The sequence below is a fragment of the Pteropus alecto genome, unplaced genomic scaffold, assembly GCF_000325575.1.
Source record: "Pteropus alecto unplaced genomic scaffold, ASM32557v1 scaffold78, whole genome shotgun sequence".
Lineage (NCBI taxonomy): Eukaryota > Metazoa > Chordata > Mammalia > Chiroptera > Pteropodidae > Pteropus > Pteropus alecto.
The window spans coordinates 16,157,692-16,172,039 of record NW_006443124.1 but is presented as its reverse complement, the minus strand read 5'-3'; the positions used below and the strand labels follow the sequence as shown (position 1 = coordinate 16,172,039).

At 39.7% G+C, this 14,348-nt stretch overlaps 1 protein-coding gene and 1 pseudogene across 4 annotated transcripts in view; one reads left to right on the top strand and one right to left on the bottom strand.

The window, feature by feature from the left end:
- Positions 1 to 14,348, bottom strand: part of RNF130 (ring finger protein 130) — an 80,626-nt gene that overhangs the window by 17,069 nt on the left and 49,209 nt on the right. Inside the window, exons 7-8 of one of the 4 annotated variants that reach the window (XM_006923245.1) lie at positions 13,341 to 13,434; positions 6,499 to 6,686 (exon numbers count right to left, since the gene is read on the bottom strand). The exons of 1 other annotated variant lie outside the window; for it this stretch is intronic. In XM_006923245.1, the coding sequence (XP_006923307.1) occupies positions 6,671 to 6,686; positions 13,341 to 13,434 (110 nt within the window). In that variant the 3' untranslated portion in view covers positions 6,499 to 6,670. Of the gene's footprint in view, positions 1 to 6,498; positions 6,687 to 8,243; positions 8,440 to 13,340; positions 13,435 to 14,348 lie in introns of those variants that run through there. 2 more of the 4 variants (XM_025040646.1, XM_025040647.1) reach the window with 2 other exon arrangements.
- LOC112471941 lies at positions 10,116 to 10,235 on the top strand (annotated as a pseudogene).

The window sequence follows — 14,348 nt, the reverse complement described above, 5'->3', positions numbered from 1 at the left end:
GAGGCGCCCTACGTGGAAAAGGTGGGGGAGAAAACCAGTGGGCTCCATTGTTTCCCAGGCACTTGTACAGCAGGCAGCAGCTCCACCTAGGTTCTCTGGCTGATCTGCAGGGCTGCTGCAAGCATTCCCAGCCACTCCACCAGAGCTAGCTCCAACAGGAGGAGCAGGGCACCACAGTGTGCACACACTAGGCCCCTCCACCTGGAGACTGACCCAGTGGGCACAGCAGGATGCTGCTGCATGTGCCCAGTGGGTTGCATGCACACACGGGGCTCTCCCACCGGAGACTAGCAAACCACTGTGGTACCTGCACGCAGGACTGCCCCATCTGAAGAAAGTGCAGAACAAGTAGGATGCTGAGATGTGCACACTCAGAGCAGCCTGGACCCAGCTCAGTCAACAAAGCATCGAGGGTGCTCTGCATGCAAATGGGCAGCCCTGCCTGGAGCAGAAGAGCAGGAAGCGTAGACACACCAGGCTGCCCACTCCAGAACCCACTTCTGGCCAGGTGGCACACAAACGTCTGCCTTGACTACAACCAGCCTGCCCAAAGCATCTAGCACACGGCATCTAGCACACAGTCTACATAGAGGCCACTTTTGCAATATTGGAGGAGAGAGCTATTTTATCGAATTAATAGGAATGAACACAGAAAATTAAACAAAATGGGGAGACAGAATATTCCCCAAATGAAGGAATGAGAAAACGTCTTGGCAAAAAATTCTAACAAAATGAAGGTAAGTAATATGCCTGATAAAAAATTCAAAGAAACAGCCATAAGGATGATCAACAAATTTGAGAGTGGAAAAGAGGACTCAGACAGCACTTCAACAAAGATAAAAATGTAATACAGAACCAATTCGATGAGAATACAACTGAAGATGAAGACTATAATAACTGAAATGAAGAACACGTGAGAAGGCATTAGAAGGGGCAGAAAGTATATTTGAAGAAATAACAGCTGAAAACTTTCCTAATCTGGGGCAAGAAACAGACAACCAGGTCCAGGAAGCACAGAGAGTGCCAAACAAGATGAACTCAAAAACACTCACACTAAGACATATTCTAATTAAAATGGCAAAGTTAAGGATAAAGAGACAATCTTGAAGGCAGCAAGAAGGAAACAAGTCAAATATAAGGGAAACCCCATAAGGCTATCAGCTGATTTCTCAGCAGCAACTCTGTAGGCCAGAAGGGAGTGGCAGGAAATATGAAAAGTGCTAAAAGAAAGGAACTTACAGCCTAAAACATTATACCCAGCAAGGTTGTTCAGAACTGACAGAGTGAGTTTCCCAGACGGGCAAAAACTAAAGGAGTTCATCACCACTAAACTGGCTTTACAAGAAGTGTTAATGGGTCTTCTTTATGCAGAAAAGGCCAGAACCAGAAATAAGAAGATATAAGAAAAAAAAAATCTCACTGGTAAAGGCAAACATATAACAAACACTGTGAATCAACCACTTAAAAAGCTAATATGAAGGTTAAAAGACAAAAGTAGCAAAATTAACTATAACTAGAATAGTCAGGGAATACATAAAACAAAAAGATATAAAACACGATATCAAAAACATAAAGAGTTGAAGGGGGAATACAAATGTAGTACTTTAAAATGAATTTGAACTTAAATGCCTATCAGCTTAAAACAGACCATATACATATATGTGTACACACACACACACACACATTCCATATATGGATATATGGAACCTCATGGTAACCACAAACCAAAAGCCTATAAAATATACACAAAAAATAAAGAGAAAGGAATCTAAACAAAACACTAAAGAAAACCTGTAAATCAAAAGGAATTAAAAGAAGAAAAAAATAGAGAACAAAAACAGCTAAAAAACAATTAACAAAATGGCAGTAAGCACATACCTATCAATAATTACTTTAAATGTGAATGGACTAAATTCTCCAATCAAAAGACATAGGGTGGCTGAATGGATAAAAAAACAAAACTCCTCCATATGCTTCCTAGAGACTCACTTTAGATCAAAAGACACACCGAAAGTGAAGGAACGAAAAAAGATATTCCATGCAAATAGAAATCAAAAGAAAGCTGAGGTAGCAATATGCATATCAGACAAAATAGACTTCAAAACAAAGAATGTAAAGAGACAAAAAAGGACATTACATAATGACAAAAGGGTCAATACAAGAAGAGGTAATAATAATTGTAAATATCTACATACTCAACATAGATGCAAATATTAATGGACATAAAGGCAGAAATTAACAGTAATACAATAATAGTTGGGGACTTTAATGTTCCACTTACCTCAATGGAAAGATCATCTGACAGAAAATTAGTAAGGAAATACTGGCTTTAAATGGCACATCTGACCAGACTGACTTAATAGACATTTATCAAACATTTCATCCCCAAACTGCAGATTACACATTTTTCTCAAGTGCACATGGAATGTTTTCCAGAGGAGACCACATACTAAGTCACAAAACAAGCCTCAAATTTAATAAGACTGAAATTATATCTAGTATATTTTCTGACCACAATGGCATGAAACTATAAATCAACTACAGGGAGAAAACTGGAAAAAACACAAATGTGTGGAGATTAAACAACATACCACCAAACAATGAATGAATGAACGAGGAAATCAAACAGGAAATCAAAAACTTCAAGACAAATGAAAATGAAAACAACTTTCCAAAATTTATGGGATGTGGCAAGAGCAGTTTTAAGAGGAAAGTTCATAGCTATACAGGCCAACCTGAACAGAAAAAAATCCCAAATAAACCAACTTAACTTTATACCTAAAGAAACTAGAAAAAGAAGAACAAAATCCAAAGTAGAAGGAAACAATAACAATCAGAACAGAAAAAAGCAAAATTGACAGACTTCTAGCAAGACTCATCAAGAAAAAAAAGAGAACATGCTCAAATAAATAAAATTAGAAAGAGGAGAGATTACAACACCAGAGAAATACAAAGGACCATTAAAGTATACTAGAAACAATTATATGCCAAGAAATTTGACAGCCTAGAAGAAATGGATAAATTTCTAAAAACATATGACCTAAGGGTAAACCAGGAAGAAACAGAAAATCTGAACAGGCTGATTACTAGCAATAAAATTAAAGCAGTAATCAAAAAACCCTCAACGAAGAAAAGCCCAAGTTTCACAGGTGAATTCTACCAGACATTTAAAGAAGAATTAATGCCTATTCTTCTCAAACTACTCTAAAAAACGGAAGAGGAAGGAATGCTTCCAAACTTATTGTATGAGAACAGCATTACTGATACCAATACCAGACCAAAAATAGAATTACAAGCCAATATCTCTGATGAACATAGATGTAAAAATTTTCAACAAAATACTAGCAAACCAAATTCAACTATACATTGAAAAGATCATACACATGATCAAGTTGGATTTATATCAGGGATATAAGGATAGTTCAATATTCAGAACACAATTAATGTGATACATCATATCAACAAAACCAAGGATAAAAATCATGATTATCTCAGTGGATGCAGAAAAAGCATTTGATAAAATTCAACATTCATTTGATAAAAACTCCTAACGAAGTGGGTATAGAAGGGACTTACCTCAAAATGATAAATGCCATATATGATAATCCCACAGCTAACATCATACTCAATGGTGGAAAGATGAAAGCTTTTCCTCTAATATCAGGAACAAGACAAGGAAGCCTACTCTCACCACTATTATTCAATATAGTATTGGAAGTCCTAGCCATAGCAATAAGACAAGAAAACAAAATAAAAGGCATATGCACTAAGATGAAAGAAATAAAACGGTCACTATCTGCAGATGACAAAATATATATAGACAACCTTAAAGAATCCACCAAAAAATAAATGAATTAAGCAGAGTAGCAGAATACAAAATTAATATATAGATATGTCACATTGTTATACACTAATAATGATCAGAAGGAGAAATTAAGAAAATAATCTCATTTACAGGTGCATTTAAAAGAATAAAATACCTAGAAATAAATTTAATGATGGAGGTGAAAGACCTGTACTCTGAAAACTATAAGATGCTGAAGAAAGAAACTGAAGAGGACACAAATAAATGGAAGGATATACTGTGCTCATGGATTAGAAGAATTAATATTGTTAAAATGACCACCCTACCCAAAGCAATCTAAAAGGTTCAATACAATCCCTATCAAAATAGCAATAGCATTCTTCTCAGAACTAAAGCAATAATCCTAAAATTTATATGGAATCACAGAAGACCAAATAGTTAAAGCAATCTTGACAAAAAACAAACAAACAAACAAACAAAAAAACCCCACAAAAAACAAAATGGAGGTATCAGGCTCCTTGATTTGAAACTATACAAAGCTATAATAATCAAAAACAATCTGGTCCTGGCATGAAAACAAATAAATCAATGGAACAGAATAGGGAGCCCAGAAACAAACCCTTAGTGAAATGGTCGATTAATCCATAACAAAAGAGGCAAAAAAATACCATAAAAAATGACAGTTTCTCTAACAAGTGTTGGAAAAACTGGACACATACAAAAAAATATAAAACTGGACCTTTCTCTTAACATTATATACAAAAATAAACTCAAAATGGATTAAAGACTTAAATGTAATTAATAAAATCATAAAAACTCCTAGAAGAAAATATATGGTCAACTATTTGACAACAATATTAGAATTATCTTTATAGATATGACCCCTTAAGCAAGGGAAACAAAAGCAGACGTAAACGAATGGGACTTCCATCAAACTAAAAAGCTTCTACACAATGAAGGAAACCATCAAAGAAACAAAAAGACAACCTACTGAGTGAGTGGGAGAATACATTCACCAATGATATATACCAGAAGGGGTTAATATCCAAAATATGTAAGGAATTCATACAACTTAACACCAAACCATCTGAGTAAAAAATGGGCAGGGAACCTGAACAGGCATTTCTCTGAAGAGGACATATATCTAGATGGCCAACACACATACAAAAAGTCCGGTACCAGCAATCAGGGAAATGCAAATTAAAACCACAAAAACCACAGTGAGGTATCACCTCACACCTGTCAGAATGGTCATCATCAATAAATCAACAAACAAGTGTTGGTGAGGATGTGGAGAAAAGGGAACCTTTATACACTGCTGATGAGAATGTAAAATTGTATAGCTGCTTTGGAAAACAACTGGGCAATTTTTCAATAATTTAAACTTAGAGTTACCATATGACCCACCAAGTCCACATCTAGAAATGTACTGAGAGAACTGAAAATATATGTTCACACAAAAACTTGTACACAATGTTTATAGCAGCATTATTTACAATAGCCAAAAAGTAGAAACAACCCAATATCCATCATTGGCTGAACAGATGAACAAAATGTGGTATAGCTATACCACGGAATATTATTTGGCCAAAAAAAAAAAAAAAAAGAATGAAGTACTGATACATGCAACACATGGATGAACCTTGAAAACATTACTGGCACAAAAGGCCACATACTGTATGACTCTATTTATATAAAATGTCTAGAATAGTTAAATCCATAGAGACAGAGTAGATTAGTGGTTTTTGGGCTGGCAGGGGGAGGGGAGGGGAGAGAGGTTACCATTCATGGGTACAGGGCTTCTTTTCTGGGGTGATGAAGATGCTCTGGAGTTACAGTTTTGATAGTTACATGACCTTGTAAATATACTAAAAACCACTGAAATAGCTCACCCTTTAAAAAGGTAAATTTTACGGTATGTGAATTATATCTCGATTAAAAAAACAAGGAAAAAAAATCTTCAACCCATTACCAATGGATATGTTCTCGTCCTGAGATATACTGAGGTGGAAGGCTGAGAATTCACTGCTCAAAAGGTTTTACACATACTGGTAATCCTTCAAGCATATGATTCAATATGACAAAATATTTCAATATTTTCCTCGTCAGTAAAGCAAAAGTATTTGATTTATACATGTAAAATCGCTCTATTCCAACTTTTTAGAATTTGCTGTTTTAAAGAGAATGCTATACAAACTAGGTTAAAAAAAGTCAGATATAATTTATTACTAATCAGTGTGTATTTTGGAAAATTTTCTTACATTCGTCCCTTCATTCCATAAATATTTATTGAGCACTTACTGTGTGCAAAGCACTCTACTAGGTACAGGGGACACAGTGGCAAGTGACACAGTTTAATGTCCCTGCTGCTGCTGTGGAGCTGATGGTCTAGTTGGAAGCAGATCAACCACAAACAAAGGAGCAAGAAATTCTCAGAGAATAAATGGTGACCTTGAAGAAAACAAAATGGAGTAACATGTGCCTGAGGGGGCACTGCCACACAGATGTCCATACGCTTGGGTCCTATTTGGTCAGAGTAGGAGCCAAGGAGAAATACAAACAGAAACAGCATCACTGTCCCTCCCGTGAGGAGTCATGAACACGTTCTGTCTCTGAAACACGGAATTTGGGTATATGATCTTCAAATCAGCTTTCCAAACATGGGCGGGTGAATAACATTCAATAGCACAGTCTTTTTATTTTATTATTTATTTATTTTAATACAAAGCTTTGGCATTAGCAATTTTATGAAAAAATAAAATGTACTAAAAATAAATGCTTGTGTGGCATGATTGGTAAATGATGCACAAAAATAGGTTCTTTTTCCCTTCAAGGCAATCAGTCAGAAAGCAGTTTTTTTCTTCTTCAAAACCATTCTATCCTATGAAACAAAAGGAAAAAAAGACAGAGGTCAAGAATTAGTGAAAGGGTAGTTGTCGATGTTTTAAAATAACAGAGAAAGTGACCTTAATTGAAGGGTGGCCTGGGGTCTGTTCCCAACTATTTCCCAGCCCCATCTGGTAAAGCCAGTAGCCACGAGAGTTTTCCTGAATCCAGAGCTTCAGGTCTGTGGTCGTGTGGTACATCGTTTTAGGTGTGTGTCAGTGCTCTCAGAAGAAGTGTGGGAAAAAGTACGGGCTAACAGCATCTTGTTTAAAAATGCAGGGACAATCACACAATTTACAACTTTTCCTGGTTTGAACACAGGCTTTAAATGCAGAGTGTCCTGAAATTTGCAGCTGTTTACTTTAAAAGGTGCTTTCCCCTTTATACCTCGAATGAGAATGTCATTATTTATTGTGAAATCAGATCTGAAGAGTCCAGACTTCCAGGCACGTAAGGCTCTCTGAGGGGGAATTCCCTAGACTGCATTGGGGGGTGTGTGTGTGTGTGTGTGTGTGTGTCCATCTGTCCGTAGATCAGGTACCTGACGGTGCCTCAAGCCTTTCCTCAAGCCTTTCAATGGTTCCTGCACTGCCCTCAGGTTAATGCGGCCCGCTCCGCAGCTTAGAGCTGTGGGACCACCCTTCCTGAATCCTCGTACAGTCTGGTTCATTTCTATGGTCCCAATTGTGTCTTTGGTTCTGCTCTCTCTCCTCTCTGCTGAGTTCTAGGTCCGTACTTCAAAGCAATTCATCTTTTGTTATCATACAATTCTCCAGCATTTCCTGATTTCATCTTCCCCTATCACACAGACTTCCTCCTTCAATTTTGTATTTATACCTAACTTACCCACCTGCCTCCAGCCTCTATCATGCCACAGCAACTTCTACCATGCCACCAGGAATCATCTTTTTGCTGAAAAGCCTTAGTCTTTACTCACAAGGATAAAGTCCACACTCCATAGTTTGCCTACACCGCCACCATCACCTGCAGCAGACACATCGAACCACACAACTCCGTAACCCAACTCTGCTTTCCCTCAGTCTGTGCCTTCCTTATGCCTGGCCTGGTTCCAGAGTACACTCCGTCCAGGAAGTTTTTTTGACTCCCCCAGGGAAAAGTGGCCAGTGTCCCGGGGCTGTGATGCTGAGCCAGTGCTCACTGCACACAGGCACTCCCTCGCTCTTCTGTCTCTGTCTGTGCAGGGTGCATGTGGCCCTTGTCCCTGGAGAGAAGGAAAAGGCCACTCCTAGCACCTGCACGCCATGCCCACGCTTTAGTATTTACGGTAGTCCTATTTAAGATAACACACTGTCTTCGTGATATTTCCCCAGAAAAGCTGGATATCAGACATAAGGGCTTTTAATGGGCTAATAAAAAAATTTTCAACTTACTTTATTTTGCTGTCTTTGTAAAAAATTAAACAACTAAAGCAGCCATAACATTAAAGGCACTTCTGAGAATTAAAAGAAATGACCACTGTCAAAGACAGCAGAGTCTAATCAAAGGTCCCACTGCCTTTAATCCTCTTTTTGTCATCACGTTTTCAGAAAACCACATTTGTCTTTTGAACCACAATTTGGAGCACGGCTCTCTAGAGTGGTCAGGGACAAGCGTGTCAAGGAAAGAGGTAGAACCAGAAACTCTGGTCCTGAGTGCCATGCCCTTCTTCCTATGGCATTTCTTGGGGGTCACCAGTCCACCGGGGCCTTGGGTTACTCTTCTGTGTATCTTTCTCAGGCTCAGAGTGGCTAAAAGGAGATGTAAATAAACAAGGGAAAAAGAGTTCATGAGTAAACTGGGGCAAGTCCAAATCTTTGCTGGTATTGCTACAAAAAAAGGCTATCTCAGGAAAATACACAGAGCTGTGAGTAAATACACATAAATGTGAATAAAAGGTATTAAGTTGAGAACTAAAAATTCAAAGTTTAGATTGGTGTTTCTCCAATCACAAGCTGTAACCTGTTATTGGATTGTAAAATCAATGCAGGAGCTCACAGCTATCTTTAACAGTACAACAACGAAGTACAGAGAACAGACCAGAGAATACTGCACGTGTAAGGAAAATGTTTGTCAAACTTCCGTTCCAATTATACACATGGGAGCACTGGGTCACAATGTAAAATGTACTTCTTACAGTGAGAAATGGTAAAAAAATAAAAAGTTTTAAAAACACTGCTTTTGATACTTAAAGTTCTAAAGGAAGTGGCCAGCAGAGAACGCAGCCCCCGTCCTTTGGCTCTGATCTCGCCCAGGAAGGAACACCTGGGGGACGCAGTTCAGGAGGGACTCTCAGAACCAGAAGGGGCCTTGGACTTCCACCACGGGTAGGACCTGCCTCTGAGCAGCTTGTCTTGCAGACTCCGTCCTAATAAGCAGCGCCTGGCAAGCTCACTAGCTCTCAGGACGTCCACGCCACGGTGGGCAATTCTGATTGGCAGAAGGTGCTTTCGCACATTAAGTGGAAATCTATCTCCCTGGGCATTTCTCCAGAGCTCCAGTCTGCATGGGAAGTGTGGCCTCTGAGCCCTAGGCAGTCATCATCCGACTGTGAGCATTAAATGGGGCCACACACACACGGGGAGCAACAGAGCCCAGTACAGGCTCATCATCCGACTGTGAGCATTAAATGGGGCCACACGGGGAGCGACAGAGCCCAGTACAGGAAGTTCTTGCTAGGAGCTATTCTCATCATCAGGAGTCCTTCAAATACCTAGAGACAGCTCTTGCATCACCCGGTCTCCTCTTTTTCTAAGATAAGCATCCCCAAGACATCAAATGATGAACTATTCAGACCCTTTTATACTGAGATATGTTAGTGTTCCTCAAAAAAGTCAGAACGAATAAGAAATACTGAGTAGAGTATTTCTTTGAGCTGTTCTAGACGTTTTTACCATGACCCCTCTGAGGAGCATGGCTCACAAGGCGCTGGTGGGACAGCGGAGTCTGCTGACTGGCCGCAGAGCCAGGGCTTTCCAGTCTTGGGTGATGCTACAGGGTTTGACATTTGCTCCCATTATTCCTTCAGGCTGACCACGGCAGATTCATTTCCTCCCACTGAGACAGTTTCTTGAATCTTGAATGTCTGAGCTACACTCTTCCACAAATTTTAGGACATGATTTCTGTGAATCCATATCTAGGAACTGAGCAAGGGCTATAGAGGATACCTAGCTGAACTTCCCATTCTACTGAAAATCTCTCCTGAACCATCTGCACATCTTATAACTTGTTCCTCAAATAAAAAAAAATATTTACTTTTCTTATGGTGTGGGAGAAATAGCTTGATACAAATATAAGCCTGTTAATGATGGCCTTTAACAAAGTTTATTTGAATAACGAAAAGGAGGAGAAAACCTCCTCTGGGAATTGAACTTCAATAACCTTGCTTACTTAGGTACTAAGGAACGGTGGTATGAAAAGCAAATATACTATGGCTATGCCACCCTGAATGTGCCTGATCTCGTCCGATCTCTGAAGCTAAGCAGGGTCGGGCCTGGTTAGTACCTTGGATGGGAGACCACCTAGGAATACCAGGTGCTGTAGGCATTAAAAAAAAGAAAAAAAGAAAAGAAAATATATAAAAATAGACTGACCTTACATTTATTTGCTTCTTTGACTACTATCCTGCTTATTTTGCAAAGTCTCAAAGATTTGCAGTGTTAAAATAATTAAAGCACTTTGTCATGGTTGCGTACTTAAACAGTATTTCATCAAAAGAGAAGGGAAGTGACCCCAGGTACATGGACTTTGGATTGATGTTGGAGTTAAACCAATAGCATCAAACCGTGGAGTGCATGGTGAGGATGGTGGCAGTGCTTTCACCCCTAGGGGGCAGTAAATCACGCACTGTGGTGGAAGCCTGGGTAGGTCTGGTGCCACATGCCTTCCCTTCCATCTGGCGGGTACTACTTCATCTTGCCCACAGGTTTTCACAAGTGAGTAGATTGGGTCAAGGTCTTGCTGAAATTACAATACACCAGTTCAGTGTAATACAGTCAGAAAAGTAAACTGTAACAGTAGGTAGTATACACTGAGGTAAAGTTTACTATTTCCTGACAGATCACTAATGTGAGAAGATGGATCTATTTATATAGAAGACTATCGTACAAATGAATGAGTTTACCTAGAAAATTAAGTTATTAAATTGAAAAGGTAATCTCGTTTTGGCTGTAAGTTTTTGGTAAAGGCAAAAAGGGAGATAAGATAAATTTCAAAGAATTCATTAATGAATAATTATGAATTTATTTGCTAAAATAAACTTTTCTCTGGAATTAAAATCACATAGGAATTTTTCATTCACATTTTGAGGAGACACTGAGTAAGAGTGACTATTTTTTTTTTATCTCTTAAAATTAAAAAGGTTTTTAAAAAATTTGAGTAAATCATATTATTAAAAAATCAATACATAAAAGCACAACAGGAGAAAAACATCACCTAAACCAAGAGTGCACTAAATTGAGATAATCACTATTAATATTCTGGTGACCATCATTCATGTGTCCATGTGTACATACACACACACATGCTCTCTCTCACTCTATTTCCTTCTCAAAATGGGATCATGAAAATCGTCTTTCAGGGTGGTTTTGACTGAAGGCACAGAAATAATATTCAAATGAACAACTGCAGTATCAACCTTCCACAAAGGCCAATGGGAGAAGGGTTGGACTAAGACATGGATCTAAGATCAATGACTTAAATTCTGAGTCATGCAGGAATTTATGCATGGAACTGAAATATTGTAGCCCAGGTTCTCTAATAGGTAACACGTCTATTGAGCATTCTCTAAAATACCTGATGTAGGAACCGAGCATCTGGCAGATTCTGAGTGGCAGCAAGGTGATCATTAAGTTACTTAAAAACTTTCTAAAAGTGCCCAGAGTACCACTATTCACTGTGACTGGTTTTCACTCACTTGTGGAATTTTTAAGAAGTGGGCTTACATTATTATCTAGTCTGATGAGTCGGTATGGAGTAGGCAAAAGAGGTGACTGCATGTGAAATAAACAGTTCCCCCCCCAAACTGAGGTTTGACTCACAGGCACTCACAGAGCTCCTGTGACTCTATTCTATTTCATGGAAGAAAAGTAGATTGACTTGCCAAATGATCAAGGTAGATGGCCATCTTACAGAATTTAAAGACCCTCAGAGAAATTATTTTGGCTAACATTTATTGAGCACTTATTATGTACCAGGCACTGTGCTAATAAGCACTTTTTGCGCTCTCATAACAACCCTACGACGTACTTTGACCGTTATTCCTGTTTCGTGGATGACTAAAAAGAGCTTCGGATAAACATAACTGCTCAAGTCTCACAAGTAAAAAATGGAGGAGCAGGGAGTCAGATCCAGGTGTATCTGCCTTTAGAATCTGAGCAGTTAACACTGTGCTGTGTTGAAGTGAGCCCAAAAGCAGCAGCTAGCTGTTGACCTGTTGGATGAGGCCACAATTACTCATCTGAAGGCTGAAGAGTGCCAGCTAATTATGTCATCTCCCCAATATGTAATAGGTCAGGGATGCCAAGGCACTTCTTAAGGGTATCTAGCCAACAGATCAGCTGAGAGGTAATAAAACATGTCACTGATGTGGAGGTCACTTGCCCACTGTTTCTACAGCTGGACAATGAAAATTCAATTGAAATCAATTCCATGAGCTTGGTTGGTTATTACTGATCAATTAAAATGGCAGGCAGAATGTACTATGGATAGCATGTGACTTCCACCTGTACCATTTAGGTTTGAATTTGGGCAGTGTTCTGGGGACGCTTCCATCTTGAAGGAGTTTGCCTGAATACTAGTAAATGAAAAGACTGAATAATATCCTACAGTTAACTGCCCCAAATTTGAAACAAAACAAACAAAACCAAAACCCTTTTCTATATCTGACCCCTGTGGAAAGGTATTCTTGGAAAATCACTGGATCAGAATGGACCTTAGCAGTCATCTAGCCCAAGTTTTCGTCATCTGAAAAACTCACCTACGGTAGCCCTGACAAGTAACACGCAGCTGCCTAGTCCTGAGCACGCCCCCATGCCCCTTGGCAAACCATCTCATTGGTGAGTAGCCTCGCTGACAGAGGCTCTTCTTTCTACAGAGGTGAAATCTGCCTTCCTGTAACCACCTTTTGGCCCTCATTTTGCCCTATGGAAATACAGTTTACAATTAGTTTGTTTTCCCCAACAGTCTTCCTAGGATTTGGAAACAGCGGGTCTTCCCAATTGCTTCTTTCTTGCAGGCTAAACATCCAAGTTGCTGTTCCTTGACCTCTGGTCAAGGGTGCCTGTACTCCCCCCAAAGCTCCAAGTAAAGTCTCTTGGGGGCTGTTCCTGTCAGTGATCAGGACACAGACCTGCTGTATGTTCCTTGTCTGTACTGGCTCCCTTGGCTTGTATGTGACATGAGTGAGTTGCTCTAAGTTTGTGGCTTATGAAAGCCCTTGGGTCTTTTCTCAAGTGAGCTATTGTTGCAGAGCAAGGTGAATGCCCAATCTGAGTTACTGTTCATGAAATAAATGATTCTGCTAAGTATGATCCCATCAGAATCCATGTGAAACTGGTGAAAGCCAATTCTCATCATCTTTATGAAAATTACTCTAGGTGTTTTCTTGGGATCATCTGGCACATGCAATCCAAAAAACAATTTGTTACTTACTCATTAGCATTCAAGCTAGCTGTGGCTCTGATGATCATGTAGCAGAGTGTGAGAGCACTGAGGAGGCCAAAACTGGCAATAATAAACCATTCTTCTGTTGACAAAGCAAAGGGAGGAAATCACTCTGGGGAGAAGGCTTAAGTCAAATCGATGTCAACATTTCCCTCAAAAGCAACGACCGCAGACGTCAACGGAGCTGTAAGCCCAGAGTGGCCCAAGGCAGTGAGGCAGGAAGAGGTTTGCCAGAGAGCTACTAAGTGGAGAAGGTTAGTGGAAGGAGTGGTGGAAGCTGCAAGGGAGAAAGGAAGCGCGGCCCGGACACTTCTTCCTGTTCAGGTGCGGCCACCAAAACACCGTGCAGTAAAAAGACGTATGTAAAATTGCACACAGACAGAGATTTTTCATTTGTTGACTAAGTGACAGTAAAGTGGACTAGCCATACTTATAAGCTTTCCTTCTTCATTCTGTCATTTCTGCATGGTTATGTCATCGTTCTTAGAGAATGGCTTAGAAACATGGAGTAGTGGTTCCCAAAGGTCCGCCGGCTGGCCTTCCACGGCATTCACATCTACATTCTTGCCCTTTATGCACGGGTTACTTATAGTCTCTGTTTTAAAAGGACATGTTACTGGAGTCTCCTGGAAAGGTCTACCCTTCAGAGCCCCACCACTGGGAAGCAGCACTGGCTGTTCTGGCTCTGTCACACAGAAGTAGGAAGGGTAGGTGCTTCCCAAGGACTTGGCCCGTTAAAGAGTGGAGAACCCTCTGGTACACAGAACTATAAGGGTTTTTATCTAGTCTCTCTCTAGATCCAGGAAGTCAGTTCACATTTTCCCTTAACTTTTCAAAGTCTGTATCGTAACATTCCAAAAATGGTATTTACTGAGAATCTCAAAAATAACCTGAGCATCAATCTGACATCCAAACAAGTCTTAACTCTAAATGTTTCCTAGAGCACACTTACTAGGGCTGGTTTAGCAAAGCGTTACACAGTGAAAGTCCCTCTAC